Source organism: Dermacentor andersoni, chromosome 5, assembly GCF_023375885.2.
Source record: "Dermacentor andersoni chromosome 5, qqDerAnde1_hic_scaffold, whole genome shotgun sequence".
In the NCBI taxonomy this organism is placed as follows: domain Eukaryota; kingdom Metazoa; phylum Arthropoda; class Arachnida; order Ixodida; family Ixodidae; genus Dermacentor; species Dermacentor andersoni.
In genome coordinates, this window is record NC_092818.1 from 81,559,305 (window position 1) to 81,579,212 (window position 19,908).

Consider the following 19,908-nt stretch of genomic DNA (forward strand, 5'->3'; position numbering starts at 1 on the left):
GGCGTTGACCTTACTGCGGTATTCTCTAAATGTACTTAAGTCTAAAATGTGTGTAGATTTAAAAAAAATTCTTCTGAACAGATTATTTTTAAACATTCGTGGTTTATGCATGGTTTTCAACTTTAGCAGTATTTCTTTACAATTTCTTTATTTCAAGTGCTCAAAATAGATTTGTTTAGCGGTGGTAATGACTGCTTCAAAGAGTGAATCTGCCGTTTCTGAAAGAAAGACAGCGCTCCATGCACAGTAGGTGTAAGGCGACGGGAGAAACAAAACACAAAAATGCTGGTTTCACCCAAAGGGAGAAGGGCTGATTGCGATAAGGTTTAGCGTTGCGCCCGAACTTCTCTGACATTGTCCTAACCAAACGCGGGTACGACTAACGTGCACGTGATGTAGTCGGGTGCGCCAAATTATCTCGCATCCTTAAAAGCTTTACCACGCCGTGTGGGGCCTGTAACGAGATAGCGCAGGCTCCACCATACGCTGCCCGTAAAGATCCGCGCCAGTAAAATTACATCAGGTTCAGGTTTGAGTGCCGACATTGCTTTGCACGTTTAATATTTAATATTTTCAGAAGATTTAAGATACAAGGCGAGCGCTGTGAGTGTTATGGTACATTCAGTTTGTCTGTAGGCTGCCGTTCTCAAAATTCCGAGGAATAACTAATAACCATAATTTTCTGCCGTCCTCGACTGCGCTTCCCTTGGCACCCATTCTATAACTGTAATGGTTGACCGGTTATCTAACCTACGCATTACATGACCTACCCAGCACCATTTTCTTTTTCTTTTAGTCGTCAACTAGAATATCGGCTATCCGCGTTTGCTGTCTGACTCAGAGCTCTCTTCCTGTCTTTTAACGTCACTTCTAACATTTTTTCGTTCCAACGCTCTTTGTGTGCTCTTTAACTTGTCGCCGAGCTTTCCTTTGTTAGCCTCCAAGTTTCTTCCCCATACGTTAGCACAGGTAGAACGCAATGATTGTGCATTCTTATTTCAACGACATTGATAAGCTTCCAGTCAGGGTTTGTTTTCATGCCTGCAGTATGCACTCCAACCCATTTTTATTCTGCAAATTTTCTTCTTATGATTAAGATCCCTGAGACTAATTTACCTAGATAAAGGTGCTCCTATAAAGACTCTAGAGCCGGACTGACGATCCTCAATTCTAACGATATATGCGTCTGGTTAGCTTTATTTTATAATAATTTGCCATTATTATTTCAAACCAAATTCGGGGCTCCAACACGCTGATTTCGATTTACATTTCATGTCGGCCACACAGTCGCATGAAATGTAAAGCACGTTGAATAACGCCTTATCACTGCTTACATTTAACAAAACGTCGATCCTACTCAGAAGTTTCAAGAACAGCATACAAAACACGAACGTCTACATCCTGTCCCTGCCCATGGAGCCGAATCCGTGCAATCGCTGCTAACATACACTATGTGGAAAATTCTCTTCGTTTGCTCTATTATAGTCTGCAGATTTTGCCTGCATATGTTATTAGAATTGTGGGCCACCACAACCTAAAGGTATATTAAAAAGGTATTTTTAAGCTTTCTTTATTTCTTTCGAGCTAACGTCTCCGAATTCATGAAAGGAGAAGTTGTCATCAACCCGCATATAGCACTCAGCTGCTAATAAACCCCTGCGGGTTTCTCAGAAAGAAAGCGTCACAGCTGAGGAAAAAATCCTCCTGGTCTGGGATTAACACCCGGGACCAACGTCTTTCCGGGGTTGTCGCTTTACCATCTGAACTAACCAGGAGGCCTCAATGCAAATATAAGCACCCAGTCTTCAAACCCTGTCTTGTGGATACATGTGTTAGCACTGTTACAATTTTCAAATCAAGGCTTGGAGACTGCCAAATATATTTCTAATGAAACACTTTAGAAGCTCAGAACTTGTGGCTGTTGTCTGTCACGCGACGGCGTAAGTCCGCTGTGATACGATACTGTCAAGTACGAAATTTTGTACTAATATTACTAAAGGGAACTCTGGCATCGTGCTGCGATCTTTCAGACACCATAGAAGTGACGGCTAGTTCTTGGATTTGTCTGTTCTCCGTGCTTCTGGCTTCGAAGGTTCTTGTGACGTTATTTATTACGCTTTATCTTTCTAAATTTCGAAGCACTCGTGGTCTCCCGAACACAGCAAGGCAATTTGCCTTTGGATACCTGCATAATCGTTCCGAATTGTGGCACCTAGGGCGTGTGATTTCGTAGAAAATTTTCAATTGTGAAGTCAGAAAGGCGTTCGAAGGCAGAAGAACTAAATTTAGGCAAGTCCAAGTACTTGCCATCATTCCCATGATGGCCAAACCGCCATACTTAGAGTTCTGGTAGACATCAGTGCCAGCGTTCCCTCCAGTAAAACGTTCGTAGAAAACTGTACGCTACCAACACAAGCAATTTTGAGCAAACACGCACGATTTTATCTGTATGGCTACTACCACAGAAATTTATTGTAGCAGAAGCCACGTAATATTATTTTCAAGGAAAGTGAATAACTTATTCGGATATCATAAGTGAAACCAGACACAGTAGCCATAGTTCTGAAGTATATATAATGCTGTTGACATTAATGACGGTGTTTGATGATGGCCGCACAAATTATCTTCAACATACTTCCGTAGATGGCATGACATTGCGACGACAATGGTGTGACGATGGTGGATATGCTGACGGCGTAACGAGCACGGCAGCAGGGGTCAAGGCAGCATGAAGGCAATGGAGTCATGACAATGCCATGACGACGGTGGCATGACGACAAAGGAACGAAGAGTGTGACGACGATGGCATGACAACGGCTACGAGTATTCAATTTCTTTTCCACTCGTTATCCCAGGGACGTTATTCCTCTGACCATGCGCTTTAATCATGCAGCTCATATGCACTGTGAGAGACGGCCTAAGCTCTAAGAAGTTAGTTCCTTCAAAACTAAGAACTAATCAGTTAGCTCCTTCGAGTCACTTTTGAGGCCACTGGTGTTGCAGTGAGCGGGTGCGTAGTTAAATGGCGGTTCCTCGGATTTCGCGGGCTGAGAGTAAACTGCGAGAAAAACTCGATACCGATATGCAACCGCCTTAACAGCGGATTGAAGGGGACATTGCTCAGAGTGCGTTAAAATGTCAACATGTTGCTAGAACTAGCGTCACAACGATACATATCCCCAAGACATACGATGATGGTCATTCTCTCGAAACTGTCGCCTCATACAAATACGCCTGCCTAATTTAGCTTTGCCTTCGTTCCTCGCTGTCATGTTGGCGTACTGTTACACTGTAAAAAAGTTTGCACACTTTGGGGATTGTCTTCAAACTATAATCGTCAGCTATCTCGAGTGCCTTTCCATTACTATACGTTGCACGCCCGTCTCTTCCAGGTCACGAACAGCGCGCTAGTTATCAGCATGACATAGCGCTCTTGACCGGAAAAAGAAAGAAGCCCTGAGTTTTTAAGAAAGGGAATACAATAAGACAGATAACTATTGTTTGGGGACAAGAGGTAAGACGATTGGCCCAGCAGCGAGCGAATCGACCTTCGTGATACCTCTCGCTTCAACGGGAACTAAGCGGTGAGAGCACAGCGCACACGAAGCTATCAGCCCTCGGCGCACTCTGTCCCTATCGCAGATCGCCATACGCAGTCGCCGCCGGAGTACGGTTGACTACGGTTGACAATGGTTCGACGCAGATGAATAAGGCGCTAAAAAGCAATAACGGCTTATCGGAACGTCAGCAGCGCATCTGGTGCCGCCACCTGCAGTAGTTTGCATGCGTCATCAATTCAACTTGCACCGCCGTCCAACGCAGTTCGTGTAGCTGCAGCACTGTCGCTGTGCTGGTTGGATCAAGTTTCATAACATTGATAATGACACCGGGCTGCGTGGAGATGAGCAAGGGGCTCGCTCAATGCTGACGCATACTTAGACAACCCCTAGAAGGGCTTCTGTGTGATTTTTTTTAGCGTACGGTGTCAATAAATATTCATTTGAATGAGTGTTACGATGACACTTCTCTCTGCGAAATTTTCAAGGATATTTTAACTACGGCAATTTCTGAAAGTGTAAATTCAAGTGACGTCACCTTTTTTCCCCTGAACTAACTATACAAGAAAGTTTATGTAAGGTTTCTGGAGTATGTGCTCACAGGCTACTTTTCTGGCCCAAAGTACAATATACAGCAGAAATCAGGGGAAACACGCAGGCATTAGCAAGAAACATGTTTCATAAGTATTAAGCAAATTGTCTATGAATTAACGACATTCATAATCAGTCAGTCGCGACTGACTCTGCATGAAGCTGTGCGACATCAGCTGGATTCATTTTCGTCCCTAAATTACTCCTATAAATCTAGCTTCCGTCGAACGTGTGATTCGATTCGACGCGAAGCAACCAAAACATCAAAACCGTCACGTCTGACGAAATTATTCGAGGTAAAGGCACAGCTGCTACCTTAAATAGAAAAATGGACATCTCCGTCAAGGTTACCGTGACAGCAGAGCGCGTTTGCTCACTCAGTGGGGTTATACCTCACTTGCCGGTACCGTCCGTATGTAGTGTACCCCCGTCGTGTTTGCTTTCATCTCGACCGCTCTTGTTCCCACCGCTACAGCGGTCTGGCTGTGCTCCCGTAGTGGCTCCCTATACAGTGCTCTCTCAAAGCCTCGGGGGCCCCCTCGTGTCACTTGGAACAACAGCCGAGGGTCTGGGTAATCTCCGCGAGGCCCTCTGGTTCGGCTCCTCTCCCACGGCTCGTAGCGGACAAGCGAAGGCAAAACTTCAGGATGCTCAGGTTCAAGGGTCTCTCGCTTGACAAGGACAAAACAAGCGGAAAATCCCGTGAGACAGGCTAACCGAAGTGGTCGGTCCACCAAGGCGGAAATGGAAACCGTCGAAGCAATTAGGGAGCCTCCTTTCCTTCCCGGCTGCCCACGCTTCCCTCTCCCGCGTGTTGCTCTCTCCTCGACGACTCCCAGCAGCACTGCTCCCGTCGTTGGGAATAGTCCCTGGAAGAAGCAGACATGCGGCCAAGTGGGCGCATAGCTATTTCTCGTTCCCCTGCTGTTTTGTGTGGCACGCCTGATTTAGCTTTCTTTCGTTTGCCTAGCGGTCCGTTGAGGATGCCTAGATTTTTCCTTGTTTGCACAGCAGCACGATTTACCTCTTCCCTTCCTCCTCTCGCTCGCAGAGAGGCAATGCTGCCTTTCTGAAAGCCCTGCATGCAGCAATGCCTTTTGGCTTTGTTGTGTCCCAGTGCGTGCGTGCGTGCGTGCGTGCATGTGTGCGTGCGTGCGTGTGTGCGTGCGTGCATGCGTGTGTGTGTGTGTGTGTGTGTGTGCGTGTGTGCGTGTGTGCGTGTGTGTGTGTGTGAGAGAGAGAGAGAGTGAAATGACCATGTGTGGTCGCTACTGGGTAAATGTGCCCCTAATTCATACAAAAGGCGAGATTGACGCATATGACACATTGCAAATTTTTATATAGCGTAGCCTTAAACAATTATGACGTCACCGTAGCTCAATGCACCTGCGAAACCGTTTTTACGAATGGGGCAGAAATGCGTGAAAGCCGTCTCAGGCGCTCCGCGTTTTATTCTAAATCCGTCATCTCTGATAGCAATCTTTGCTATTACGTAAATGAAAATGTTTGCTTGTTTATCTACCTCTCAGATCGTATTGTGAAACACCACGTGAGGTGGCGTATTTACGTGACCGTGACGCTCTCTTATTGGAGCCGTCTATCTGATTAGACTGGCAAAGTGAGGGACGCTTAATGATGAACACATATTCTTTCAAGTTTCTTGAAGACAAATGTGCTTCATTAGTTCAAAACAGGCTCTTTTTCTTTTTCACTTATTTCAAGCGTTGTGTCCTTCCAGAGCATAGTCGCACCGCTGATATAGCCTGATGAAAACATATTGACAGTCCATAAGTATTCGAAGCCTTTAATATTTCGCCTGCTGTGCATAATGACTGCCTCCTCGGCGAAGTCGCGCCACCCACCTATCGTGGATTGGTTATGGCATACCGGAGCTGCCGGTGACTCTTTTATTCGGCATTTATTGCTAGATTGTCATTCTCTCTTGGGTATGCGGTCTTGTGTCACTTGTTCTTCTTATAGATAAGTTTGAGATTATGTACGAGTATTCTTCTGGCTATAAAACTTCTAGGCTGAAGAATACTTCAGTACCGACCTGCCCATCTTGCCGGTAAAAAGGAGAAAACACCGCAATGCCCTGGCATTTTCCTGGCTTCGTAAGCACAGTCACGCTGTTGCACATTCCGCAATGTGAATCTGGCGCGAAGGCCGGTCCTAAAGAAAGCGTATTTGCGATCACCGCTTAACGCCTGTGTGTCTAACGAGCTCGCGGAGGCTGTGAAGGCCAGCTGCGGAGAAAACTCGCTCAGGGTCAGAGGTAGGTGGCCGTGAGGTGAATTCTGTACGCCATTTTGGCTGTAACGATCAGTAAGAGGTATGCAGTGTGACCTAAGACGGAATTTCAAGCCGTTCGGGGTATGTGTTAAATGGAGCACGTAGGCCTCTTTGTTCCCGCAATCGTCCTTGAAGCCGAAGGCAGTGGCGACCGAATAAGTAGTGTACCACATTTTGGCTCGATTTGAGTGTTTAACTTCATTTTGACTGCGGCATTTTTCGTCGTCTTCGTTGTCGTGGTCTCTTGTTGTTTGCATCGCTTGCTACGTCATTCGCACTATACCACGTACGTGCAATATATACGCCGTGTGATACATAACATCGTATATGGATGTCATTAACGGCATATTCGTCGAAGTTGTCTAGAACTGCTGATAAGATTTATTAGCGCCGTGCTTAGTTAGCTAATTAGTTATAAACTGAACATCCTTAAATGCTTGGCATCGGACATAAGCTACATATGAAAGGAGGAGGTGTTCCGAAACAACCAACGCGGATGTTTCCATCAATAATTTTTTTGTTGGCACATTTTTTTTAGGACCTGAAGGGAAATCGTGGCGTGTGCAAAACTGCCAACAATAGTCGTTTTTTCGCTGTGTTTTTAATAGATAAGTCTGCATACCGGATTCTGAAATTGTTTTTGGAATACGCTTTATCGTCCTGTAGTTGCTACCATGGTCGCTTTTTACCTTCACAATGAAGTTGCTGACATGACTGTCTGGCTCTTGCTGGATGCCGGAGCCTGGAGCCTCTTTTGGACAGTCTTTGTACCTCGAAATTGTACTCGACAGCAATAGATTGGAGGCGCGGAGACGCGTAAAAGCTAACCTCATAGGAGCGGCATCGTGTATTTATATATAGGCCGCGGACTTTTTCGAACACAAGGCACATCGCAATGCTTAAAATTTCAAAATTGTGCAGAATTGATCTTAACTACACAGTGAGCCAAGTGCGCTACATAAATCATTTTGAGTAGCCAGAGCCATTTCCAAGTAACATTATGTTACTGGGATCAGTGTGTGATCAGATCAGTATTTGTTGCGGCATAAACTAAAAGAGTTAGTCTGCTGCCATGCAGTAAGGCATATTGCGCTGAAAAATGTGTGATCGTGCTTGAAATGATTGATCTGTTGTATTTTTTTATTGGTACCACTTAGAGGAAAATCCTTCGTAGCGGATTCAAAGAAACGTTTAGAAAAGGCCCTTCCAGAAGAATTTTACAAGATGGCTTCACAATTATTCACAGCACCAGTTAAGAAGCATGGGACTGCTTACAATATTACTACATCATAGTGTGACGACTGCAGTTCATGCAGCGAATATCGCTGCGCAGAAGCCTTAACTCGCGAACGGGCATTTCTTTATTTAGACGTGCAAACAAAGTTCGCGCATCATGCTGCACAGAAGCTCGCGATCGCAGTTGAGGGCGAACGCTGTGCTGCTTGCACATTAGGCACGTACTTGTCACAACACTCGCCACTGACACTCGTGCGTGAAACATTTGTCGAGATGCACACACTCGTGAGTTCTCGAGGCGGAGGCAGAGAGGCGTGAGCCACTGCGCAATCCCCGTCCTGGCCTGTTCTTCGCAGGGACCTATGCCCATTCCGAGCTCACCGCTGTAATTCTCAATGCAAGACATGCACACTCCAAAGCACAGGGTTTCGGTGCTGCAGCCAACAGGCGCCACGACTTGGCGAGCTCCCTCCGGCTCGAGTCTCGAGGCGCTCGAGAACGTGCGATGACTGTGTGACTGCAGTGTAAATAAAGGCACGTGTGAATGGGCACAACGCTGTTGGAAACAGTAGAATGAGTGGGTGGCGGCTCGCGTTCATTTCCTCTTGTACGGGATGATTTCGCTGTCGGCCGCCTTCTTCATGTCCTGCTCGAGATCTGGCGTCGTGCTCCTGATGATGGAGATGATCTCGTCCCTGTAGCCGAGCCGTATGCTGTTGAACTTGAACTCCTCGCCCAGGTTGACGACCTTGACCTGGGGCACCGTGAGCCGGAGCCGTAGCGTGACGTTCATCTCCTTCCAGGGTTCCACGGCGATCTTCATGAGCAGGTGCGGGTTGAGAAACACCCCGGTGGCGCGCACGTTCCTGGGCGGGTACGTCGAGTGCTTGAGCGTGCCCGCGACGTCGACGCGCAGCTCCTTGGTGGTCAGGTTGCAGCGGATCGTGATGCCGGTGGCCAGCGCGTGCTCCTCGTGCGCGCAGTTGCCGTCGCGCTCCAGCTTGTTGTAGCCGGTGATGAAGATGTCGCCGAAGTAGGCCCAGATCTCGGGCCTGCCGGCCACCGTCTTGTTGTAGCTGTCCTTGGGCCTGTACGGCGTCTGGATCTGTTGCCCCAGTTCGCTGAGGACCACGTCCACGTAGTCGTTCACCTCGTCCACCGTGGTGGCCGAAGATGCTGCGTGCAAATGAAATCATGGCAGGTGTGCAGTCGCTAGTCAAATGTAAGAAAGCGGGGTCACATTTTCTTTCTTTTTTTTTCTTTGCTAGAACGCGCAGGTTCAGAACGTATATTCCCTCTTTAAGGAGGCTCTGTATCTATAAAGACCGCTTCCAGCCCTCTTCTAAACTATTTCTGCCGGTTTCAAGGTCTGTACCTTCGAACCGTTGCAGCAGCAAAACTTATATGCACATAGCCACATTGTAGCATTTTATTTATTTTCATCACATGACCCTGAACGAATGCGTAAAGCATCCCTTAGAGAAAAAGTGAATGACCTCATATAATTCCTTTTTTTTTTTGAAGTATGCCAGAAAAAAACAGATAATTTGATTGGTGCTGTAGATGCTACTCCACATAACAAGGATTAAAGCAAGAAAGAACAAAAAAGTGTGCTTGGTTCCATATTGTGGTCGTACCCTGGCCTCAAACGTTTTCGGCGATGTCATTTTCTATTGCGGGGTCTCCATTTCGTGAAGCCACCCTCCTACCTCGCTAATGTGGGTAGCGGTAATTGCCCTGCAGCGCAATATTCCCCATTTATCTCATTGGAGAACTCTTGAAAACAAACTAATTCTGCTTATAATATCTAAAAAGATAATTGACGATGACATGCCTTGAAATTCAATCATTCGCACTACACAACATGCTTTTAGGAAGCGGCCCGACAAATCATCACTTCACGGAGAGCAACCGATTGTTAATTTGTGTCTCAACAATGCTGCTGCATGTTTATTTTGCACAACAGAGGGACGTATGTAATTTCTCCCAGATGAAGATGTCACCCTTACCGACTAAGACGCATTGATGGTTTTAAGTGCGACGGTATTCATGTGTTATTGCTTAATCATTGTTTCGTCGTGAGGTTAGGTCAGGATTTAGCGGATAGACTTGTGGGCGGCTGCAGGTTAAGCGACCTGCAGAAATAAATTATAGTCATGTCCAGGTAATGCTGCAAAATATTCTTATTAAATAAAACTGTATGGCTACGACGCAACGTGATCAAATGGTTCAACACTTTTGTGTAGGCACTGAGAAAAACTGAAGCCATATTGAATATAACAAGCCATAAGTACATTTTAAACAAACTCATTTATGGTTCAAGTATTCGCCAGCGTTCCCCTGGTGGCTAAAGACATTCACGCGGCCCCTTGTATATTAATCGCAATTACCTGTACAGCCAACTCTTGCATACAATGATATGCTTAAGCTCTCTATGGCATCAATGCTGTTTGCGTATCTAACTGTCATAGCTATCCGTGCACCATACACAAACACCGTGAGTAGACGTTACGTGGGGTGCCTCGCAAGATATGCGGCAAGCGTGCGATTATTTTGAGTGGTCAGCTATCGATCACTTAGGTGCAATGGACTAAAACGCTCTTCAAAATGTATGCACTTCGATTACACAAAATGTCGGTCTTAGGTTCATTTAAACTTGTGAAACACTAGCTCTTGTCCCTTTCAACTTTCCGCATGGTACAAGTTCCCTGAAAGTGCGCTCGTTTTTTGTTTAATATGGAAGTAAAAGTACGTTCGTTGTCAAATGCATATACGGCATATGTTCACTGCGACCGGCAGGCTGACTACGGGGTGTTTAAGGAAGTTGCTGTAGTATTGCGTACTTTTCTACGCCTGGGCAATGAAAATAAGCCTTGTACTCCCTACCCACGGGTCTGGAGTGTTGGGAGTACTACGGAAACCACACCGCATGGCCGAAATGCTTTATATGGGAAATGTGCGGGCTAGCCTGTGTACATTTGACAGAGGATATAGGTATTCACAAATGCGAATAGGAGATCGTGTAGCTGCATTTGCATAAACTTTGTCTTTCTGTCTCACTGCGCGCAACTTGTTAAAGAATGCAGATAATGTTTTCCTGCAATTATCAACTGAAGAGACCACCCTCCTACCTCGATAATGTGGGTAGCGGTAATTGCCTTGCATCGCAATATTCCTCATTTATCTCATTGGCGAACTCTTGAAAACAAACTAATTATGCTTATAATATCCAAAAAGGTAATTCACTAGATCGAAGCTCTCTGTCAAAGTTCTACCACCACTGATACATTGGCAATTTATGTTAAATAGAGCTGCGGCAATTTGGGCCAAATTGTCCATCCGAGAAGAGTCGCATTTCTAATCCCCGTAATCAAATTAAAGAAACTGCATCAGTAATTTTCATCGCAAAGCGACCGTTCTTAAGGTGTTTCGGATGACTTACACTTCTGTTGCTCGTATCGCACAGTGCCTATTCCAGTTTTGATAAAATATATAGTTGTAATAAGGCTTTCGCAAAAGCAGCGCAAGGTGCAAAATGAGTACATTACCTTCACACGCTATAGAATTCGCGCATATATTCGGACGCTCCCCTTAAGTTCGCGCTAAACATTTAGGTATAGCAATGACGAATTTTCGCAAAAACTAAAGCTCCACATTCGCTTCTCCGTGGTCTGCGGGTTTCATTTCTCCTTCATGTGCTACTAATAGGTACAATGAAATTGCTTCTACGCTGTATTTCATCCCTCCACAAACACACAAACTGCAACACGACACAAAAGATATAAAACGAAAACGACGTGACACAGGTAGCAAGAGAGCGCGCTAAAAATATGTGAGAATTGGCACCTTATCAGCACATTGCCATCAGCGTAAAATGGCCTATATGTTTCTCTGCTATCTTCAGCATGGCAGAAAAGTTATGAGCCCTTCTTGCCAATGAAAGCGTTTGGCTCGCTCAAATATGTACATAATGTTTGAAATCACACGAAATTTATTTCGGGCCCTGACTTTCCCAGGCGTCCTATATTTGTCATTTATGATTGATAGCTTACGCAATTTTTGAGAGCTACCAACCACAGTCTCGAATACAAACAAGCCTTGTCCGTTATAAATAAATCTCTCTAGAAGCTTCACTTAATCTCCGTGGTCATTCTACGTTCCGTCTCAAGTTGCCTTTGCGTGACGTATAGCAAACCGGGAAATTATCCTTGCTAACACTCTCCTCTTGCTTTCCTAGTGTGCAACGACGTAGTCTAAAGGCGTCTATTGCCGAAACTGGACTTACCCGAAACGAGGACAGCAATGAGAAGCAATGGCAGCATTTCCTGAAAAATTAAAAGAGTGATATTAGAATTCCAAGTTGGCAGATTTGGTACTTCTCTTGCCTTTGCCAAACAGTTGAGATAGAGATGGAGACAGATTCTTTTATGTGTGCTGGAGGTGATTGTCTGGACATGCGCCTACTCAACACCCACTTACGGCAAGGGTGTCGCATAAGATAACTCGTACAGGCACAATACAGACGCAAGCAGTACACTCGAGTAAAAAGCAGAAGCAGAAACGCTAACAAGTAACCAGAGTGCCGCAGTACTTGAGCTATGTTCTATACTATTCCTTTGTAGAATTGTTTTCTAATCAAAAATGATGTGTACATTTCTGAACATCTAACTCTATTCCACTGAGTAATTAACGGACAGAAAAGAATATTTGCCTGTTCAGATGGTATGGTATGGTATGGTATGGTATGGTATGGTATGGTATGGTATGGTATGGTGAAACTTTAAAGAAGTCCTGCAGATCGTGAGTCTTCACGAAGCGGGCCGCTCCCACGTGGGAACCGGAAGGCCGAGCCTTTCGGCCGCATCGTGGGCCTGCTGGACAGCCCAGAGTTGGTCAGCCAGAAGAGGGCTGCGGAGAATCGCCTCCCATCTGGCCGAGCTGTTAGCGATGATAGAGCGTGACCGGGCACACCGCCAGAGCATATGGTCTAATGTGGCTATATCTCCACAATCGTGGCAGGTAGCGTTGGTGTAAGTATTCGGATATATTTTATGTAAAAGCGACGGATTCGGATAGGTATTCGTTTGTAGTAGACGGAGCGTTAATGCTTGAGCTCTATTGAGGCGCGGATGAGGAACAAAGTAGGTTCTACGGCTGAGATAGTAGTGTCTAGTAATCTCGTTGTAAGTGGAGGGCGTGTCCCTGTTCTCTGGGGAGTCGGCTTCCGATTGGTCGAGGCTAGCGCGGTGGGCAAGTTCACGCGCAGCCCCGTGAGCCGACTCGTTGAGGTTGGGAGGAGCACCCTGTATCTGACCCTGATGTGCCGGAAACCAATAAATGAAGTGGTGCGTGATTGCCTTGCCCCCAATAAGTCTGAGGGCCTGTTTGGAAACGGTGCCTTTTTCAAATGCTCTGACTGCAGATCTTGAATCACTATAGATGACATCCCGTGAGCTATCCAGGAGGGCTAGTGCAATAGCCATTTGTTCAGCTATTTCGGAGTCCCTCGTCCGAACCGAGGCAGCATTGGTGATTCCTTGCCGACCATCAACAGCGACGATGGTGAACGCCCGACGTCCCTTACAAGAAGCAGGATCCACAAAGCTGACCTGTCGCTGATCACTGTGTATTTGCCTAAGGAGGTTGGCCGCCCTTGCCCTCCTTCTGCCGCGATTATGAACGGGGTGCATGTTCCTAGGTATTGGCGCGACCGTGATGTTCTCACGAATCGACGGAGGAACGTCAGAGAACTCCTCCGCTACTCTATCGGGGTGATATCCGAGTTCCTGCAAGATGGATCTCCCTGCCTTCGTTGTTGTGAGGCGAGTTAGCTGTGCGCGCTCCTGGGCCTCTGCAATCTCCTCAAGAGTATTATGAATGCCAAGCTGCATTAAGCGCTCAGTACAAGTGTATACGGGTAATCCGAGAACCCGCTTGGTAATCTTCCTAAGCTGTACATTCAATTTATCCCGCTCTGCCCGTTTCCACCGATGCATGGCTGCCACGTATATAAAGTGGCACAGAACGAAGGCATGCATTAGTCGAATGAGGTTATCCTCCTTGAGTCCATGATGCCGATTTGATACCCTCCAAACTAAACGAACAGCACTTTCAGTTTTAGCAATTAGCTTGCGTATAGTCTTGCCATTTGTACCCCCTGACTCAATGATCATGCTCAAGACCTTGATTGAATCGACTCTGGGTATACGGCAACCGTTTCTTGAATATAAGTTAATGTCTCTGTCTTCTAACGACGTCCATCCCTTGGGCCTCGGACCGCGTTTCTTGGGACTATACAGCAAAAGTTCCGACTTCAAGGGGGAGCATCTAAGACCGGTGGGTTCGAGATAGGTTTCAATAGTGTCTATTGCCTCCTGTAAGGCTCCCTCAACCTGACCGTCATTGCCTCCTGTGCACCATATAGTTATATCGTCAGCATACATAGTGTGTTTGATGCCTTCAATCTCGAGAAGCTTTCTGCTTAGGTCAACCATGGCTATATTGAATAAACAGGGGGAAATGACTGACCCCTGTGGGGTGCCCCTCTCGCCAAGTTCCAGCAGTTGTGATTCGAGATCGGCCACCCGGAGAGTAGCCTTCCTATCCGAAAGGAACGATCTAACATAGTTATAAAATCTCTCACCCAGATTGAGCCGAGATATCGAGGCTAGGATATGCGAATGTAGAACGCTGTCGAAGGCCTTCTCAAGATCAAGTCCCAAGATCAAGTCCCAAAGTTCACATAACAAAGAGAAATGGACTCTGAGGCACCTTTGTGAGTTTCGCTAGCTTTCTTAATTTTTTTTTTTTTCGTATCTTCAGTGAGTCGGTTATAACGCCCAACTTTTTCTGTCACCTACACCCTTAAGACACACAAAGATGGCTGTCAGAGATATGGCTCAGTGCACTGTGGCGCACCACCTGCTGCGCGGAGATAAGAAAGTGATGCCAAATCTCGTATTACCCAAGGCCGCCTGTGTCGCTTGTTTCGTATGCCACCGAGACTCACTTATCATCGCTGTAAAACGGTTATACTGCCTCCTGGCAGTCCGCATATTATAAGGAGCACTGCCCGACGTCGCAATTAGATTCTCCCTCGCACGAGCTTTCACGTCACCTTCAATTCGTCATCCTCAATGCAAAGAGCACACGCTTTCGAAGATAAACGGCTACCACGAAACCCGGACAGAATTACAATGAGCGCGCTGTACCTACGCGCGCGCACAACCGCGCAAGTCCCCGCAGGAAACTGCAGCGAAAGAGGTTTGTTTAGATCAGTCCTTGTCTATACAATTGCTGCGCATGTATATACGAAGACCGGAGAGAGCTGACAGCCTAAGGGCCCTAAGCCGTACGGCACGTTGGGAATGGGATTCTGCCATTTCCTTAATAATCAACGCGCCATTCGCTGTCCTTGAATAACGATTAGAGGCAACAAAAAAAAATGTACGGTAACAAATGCCCGGCAGAAAGCACTCGCCTCCGGGTGCCTGAACTGATTTCAAATGGGGATGTGTCTTCAGTCACGCACGTAGCGCATAACGAAGAAATCGCTTGACTTTTTTCTTAAAGTCCTGGCGTTTTCACCTTTCTTTTTCCTCTTCTATCACACCATGGCAATCGTTTTCTGAAGAATACTTTTGCCGGTGTCATGAAACGCCGGATGCCTCTGCAAGGAAAGCTTAGAAAAGAAAAAGAAGATCCCGTCTAGCTTTTGAGAAATGCGGCGTCAGTCGGTTCCCGCCCATAAATGTACGATAAAAATTAAGCCGATATCCTTGAGCTACTCGGTACAGCCGAGAATGTCTTCGCGGCACGCCGTGTCCGTTTTGAAGTTGGATCGCCTTGACTCATAGTCCTGACTCGCGGATGTAACCAGGGCTTCGCTTTGTCGAATAAGTTAGGCGGCTCGCAGGTAAGGGAGAATAACAAATGTGCTTGCCACGGACAAAGAAAAAAAAGAACAATAATAACTACAATTAACGACTACTACAGCCTTCAGTAGCGAAAATGTAACCCTACCGGCACATTTGGGATTACAACTGATTGTCGTGAAACGTTTTCCTTCAGCGCCCTATTATTCAAAGCTAATGTGCGCACGCTAATTGAGTTTAGTGTTCGCCGGCGCACTAGGACTGTGTTGCCGAACAATATACCAAGCAGGTCACAATGTTAGGATGAAGCATAGGTCTCATATTATTAGTGCCTTCAAAGGCCCTTGTTGTCACATAAAACACGCTCGGAAAAAAGAAAAATGGTCTCGTTACCCTACATGCTTTTAGGAGTTCCGGGTGGTGTCAATATATTCTAAATGAAAATACCGCAAGTTTTCCCATGCATCTTTCTCCTTAAAATTATTTCTTTATTAAAAGCAAATTGGTCCGAAATTGAAGTGCGGCACAGCCATACGGAATCCCAGCAGCGATAAACTAATACTTTTGCTGAAGCTCGTTCAGAATAAGTCAGCTCTCATTTTGTTACAGAGGATCGAGTAAAACAGCTGTGAAATCTAAACTGGTTTTTCCATTATTTGCATCCTGTCAAATGATGTCAAACATATGGACTGCCGTAACCACATTCCATAAGTTTCATCTTCATGCGCCACTACGCGATCAATTCCTTCAAAGGTCTCACTGCGTGTCACATCACATCCATTAGAGACTGTAACGGGCTTTCAATCTAGTCATGTAAAACCTTTTTCTCTTAGTCGCTTATTCGCTGTACTTGCAATAATTAACTATCTTTACAACGAAATTGTCTCTACTCTAGTTCCATTAGTCATTTTTCTCCCAAGAATTTAGCTAATATTCTACAAATAGGAACCATTTTCTTTATGCTAAAAACGCTAGTTTCAACCATTAATTCTCCTCTGGAGTTCGTACTCGGACCTGAGGACAAAAGTAGGCGAGTGTTTAATTAAAATGAATAAAACTAAGAAGCGTTGACATACCTGCCTGAGTTGCTTACCTAGGCACTCCACGGACTTTAGTCTTGTTTAAAAAGAGAAAAACAAAGTTATCCTTTATGGTGATTGTTTGCACGTGCCTTCAACTTTGGGGGAACAAAAATTTAAGGGCGCAGCATGCGTTCCTGACTCCGCGGGAAATTGTTATTGACCCTTATATTGGCCACGATGTCCACGTGGATGTGATCCCACACGTGTTATACAACACTTTATCTGGCAGCCGGATAACCAAAGCTTCCAGCTAGCAGTAAACAAAGGGCAATAAACGCAGCAGTAAACGCGAGCACTAGTCAACGCTTTAACAATGAACACGCACACAGTTTTCACGTTTCTCTCACGCATACAAATTGATCGTGCACTCCCATTTAAGTTGGCAACCCTTGGGCTTACGACGCTCTCGCGCTATTCTCTTTGGCCGCGCCATATGGCAGCTGGCGTGGACGTCTTCATCACGCTACTTTCCGATCGGCTTCGCGTGACACGAGCGGGAATTGCGTACTGAATAAAACATATCAGACGGTAGGAAGCAATCAGCATAATTACGCAATGCAATTTTCTACTTGCGCTCTTGGCTACCCGAGCATATTCTTGCCGGCCTCCAAACGCGTATTCTCTCAGGCCTGGACTGTCACTTTCGCCAATACCGAGACACTTCTGTGTTACTAGCGTATTCTTGACGTCCCTGTTTTTAGGACCGGATCTCGATCAGCGAGCAGCCATATTGTGGGTATGTCTTACGGATAAGAAATGGCTTCATAACCCTTTGACACTGGAACTCGTTTTTCTTTTTCTGTTTTTTCTTGGAAACAGCGTTTTCGCACCAGCCTTTAGTTACGGCTGGCTAGTAGCTTCAGTTGCATGGTTATCCAAAACTCGAACGATGATGGCACGAAGATAATTTTCTGGTAAGCGTGAAAGAAATGTGCAGCAGTATCCACAGCAGCATCACAAAAGCGGTCGCCGCCTTTACGCCAACCTTCAGTTAACGCTGGCTACAAGGTTTGATTTAGCGGTTAGCCAAAAATCTAGTGACTACGTGAAGAGACTTCATTCTCGGGGAAAGCCTGAAAAATGTGCTCGAAAGTGGCCATCAAAAGAAATCATAATAACAATAAAAAAGGGACACTCACGATAGTGGTGTATCCGAACGCCAAACGGTAGTGTCGGTGTCGAAGAGGTGCCGCCCGTAGCCTCGCCGACCTGCCGCTGGCTTCGAACACGTGTGCGGCTACAGTCGGGCTTCGTCACCCCAGCCGTCCGCGCTACGCCACATCTCGAGTCACTTGCCAACCAATCAGGTTCCGGTTAGAAGCCGCATTGCGAGCCAATCGAAGAGAGAAAAAGAAGAGAAAGAAAGGAATGAATGAATGAAAAAAAAAAAAAAAGAAAGTAGTATCGTTTCTTTCCACCTCCTTTCGTTCGTTCTTTCTCTTTTTCCCCTCAGTCTGGATGGACTGGATAAACTTTCTCGTGAGGTTCTCGCGCAGGTGGAGACGCCCCGCCGTTGCTGCGCGGCCGATCTGCGGCTGCGATCAGTTTAGGCCCCGTCTTCAAGGCCACAGCGTTCGACGGCAGCAAGAAAGGCGAGAGGGTCTCCGAGAGGGTGATCGCTCTCGCTGCTGTCCTTGTGCTGCTGCCCGCACCGAGAGCGCGTCACTCTCAAAACATCCCTCAATTCCGTTATCGCGCGGTGAAATGAACCCGCGCTTTGCGGCGATCGGCGAAAAAGAAGAGGAACAAATGCGCTCCACGCGTCCCGGCTCACGCAATGGGTGACGGTGGCACTCGGTCTTAACGATTTCACTGCACAGAGAGAACCAAGTCGAGAAAGATACCAAAGTGAAGAAATCGTGTTTTGTCGGTGCTCCCGGCGGAGTTGTTACGAAGCTTACCTTGTAAGAGACTCGAAACAGCGGTAAAGGATCTGCGGAAGCATTCGAGAATCGCGGGGCGTCGTTTCGAAATTGTCTCTTTTTTTGCGAAATCTCGTTTGTTCCTTATCTTGCCGGCTGTGCGGGACGCGTGCCTGGTGTATTATTTGCGCGGATAGATTCATCCGAAGAAGAGGTTGCGTCGTGCCACTTCTTTTTTTCTTTATATTGATCAATCAACCACCTACTAATCAACTACCATCGGTGGTACTCGCCGCTATGGCTTAGCGGCTATGGCGTTGCGCTGCTATGCACGAGGTCGCGGAATCGGCGGCCGCATTTCGCTGAAGGCGCAATGCAAAAAAAAAAAAAAAAAAAAAACGCCAGTATCCCGCGCATTGACCTTTACATTAAAGATTCCCAGATGGTCAAAATCAATCCGGAGTCCCTCACCACGGCGTGCCTCATTAACGAATAGCGGTTTTGGCACGTAATACCCCATAATTCAATTCAGTTCAAACCATCGTTGGTACCTTCTTGCGCAAAAGTGGCTGCAGTATAGACATAATTCGCTTACTTTCCAGGCCCCATTTGACCGGGCCTCTGATTCAATATTTCAATTCCTTGAATTCATCCTCGATTGAGCGAGGGATTGTTTCATGATGAACTCGGGCCTGGAGTAATGCAGTTGCTCTTTTGGAATGCGGCTTTTTCACACCGTACTTTTGCTCAGTCCAGTCGTCAGTTGTGGTAAATATATGTCTACTAATACTTTTTTCGACTACTAAAGGACCTTCGGGAAGAGCACAGAACGTGCGAAATAAAGAAACGCGCGAAACGCGCTTAAGTTTGTAGTCGTTCGACCATGCATGTCCGCAGGAAGTGCTGGAGCTTCTGCACTTACAATTGGTGTTGGAGTTTCTGCATTTTCAGCGTAGGAGATTGTGCTAACTTGTGGAGCATTCCTATACTCGAGGGATGCCAGCGTTGCACTCAGCGTAATTAGTACGTGCATTGCACTTGGAGCAGCGGTATTGCCATGGTTAACCATCCGTAAATGACCGTAGTACGGCTATCACTTGTCTTTGTGCAACTGTATAGCATCTCGTCAGCGGGTGCAGCGTGCCTCAGAGTATTAAGGCAACATGCAGTAACGATGATACTCCGTTGGTGACGACGATACTACGCTACGAACCATCATATACCGATGTTAGTATAGCGTAGGCTATTATGGGCTCATTCCTATAGCCGTTTCGATTGGCGATGTTGTCCGCCGCCACCACCTGTATCCGTCAAAGCCATCGTCAGCCTCCTACCCACATTGGGGGATTGTCCAAGAAGTGGATTAATTGTGTTGAGGAAGAGAAAAAGAATGATTAAGGAGATGTATGAAAAA

The 19,908-nt window shown here is 46.3% G+C and overlaps 1 protein-coding gene and 1 long non-coding RNA gene across 2 annotated transcripts in view; one reads left to right on the forward strand and one right to left on the reverse strand.

The window, feature by feature from the left end:
* The window catches only part of LOC140218486 (uncharacterized), an 876,148-nt gene that overhangs the window by 806,877 nt on the left and 49,363 nt on the right, over positions 1 to 19,908 (forward strand). The gene's annotated exons all lie outside the window — the stretch shown is intronic.
* LOC126530816 (uncharacterized) lies at positions 7,563 to 19,273 on the reverse strand. Its single transcript, XM_050178102.3, has 3 exons — positions 17,772 to 19,273; positions 11,962 to 12,001; positions 7,563 to 8,852 (listed from the first exon to the last, which is right to left on the reverse strand). The coding sequence occupies exons 2-3, from the start codon at positions 11,996 to 11,998 to the stop codon at positions 8,272 to 8,274; spliced, it is 618 nt and encodes a 205-aa protein (XP_050034059.1). The 5' UTR covers positions 11,999 to 12,001; positions 17,772 to 19,273; the 3' UTR covers positions 7,563 to 8,271.

Excerpts from the sequence above, each read along its gene's own strand:
- LOC126530816 (XM_050178102.3), bottom strand. The coding sequence starts at position 11,998 with ATGCTGCCATTGCTTCTCATTGCTGTCCTCGTTTCGG. Across the intron at positions 8,853-11,961 it reads CATTGCTGTCCTCGTTTCGG|CATCTTCGGCCACCACGGTG; the intron begins GTAAGTCCAGTT and ends ATTTGCACGCAG.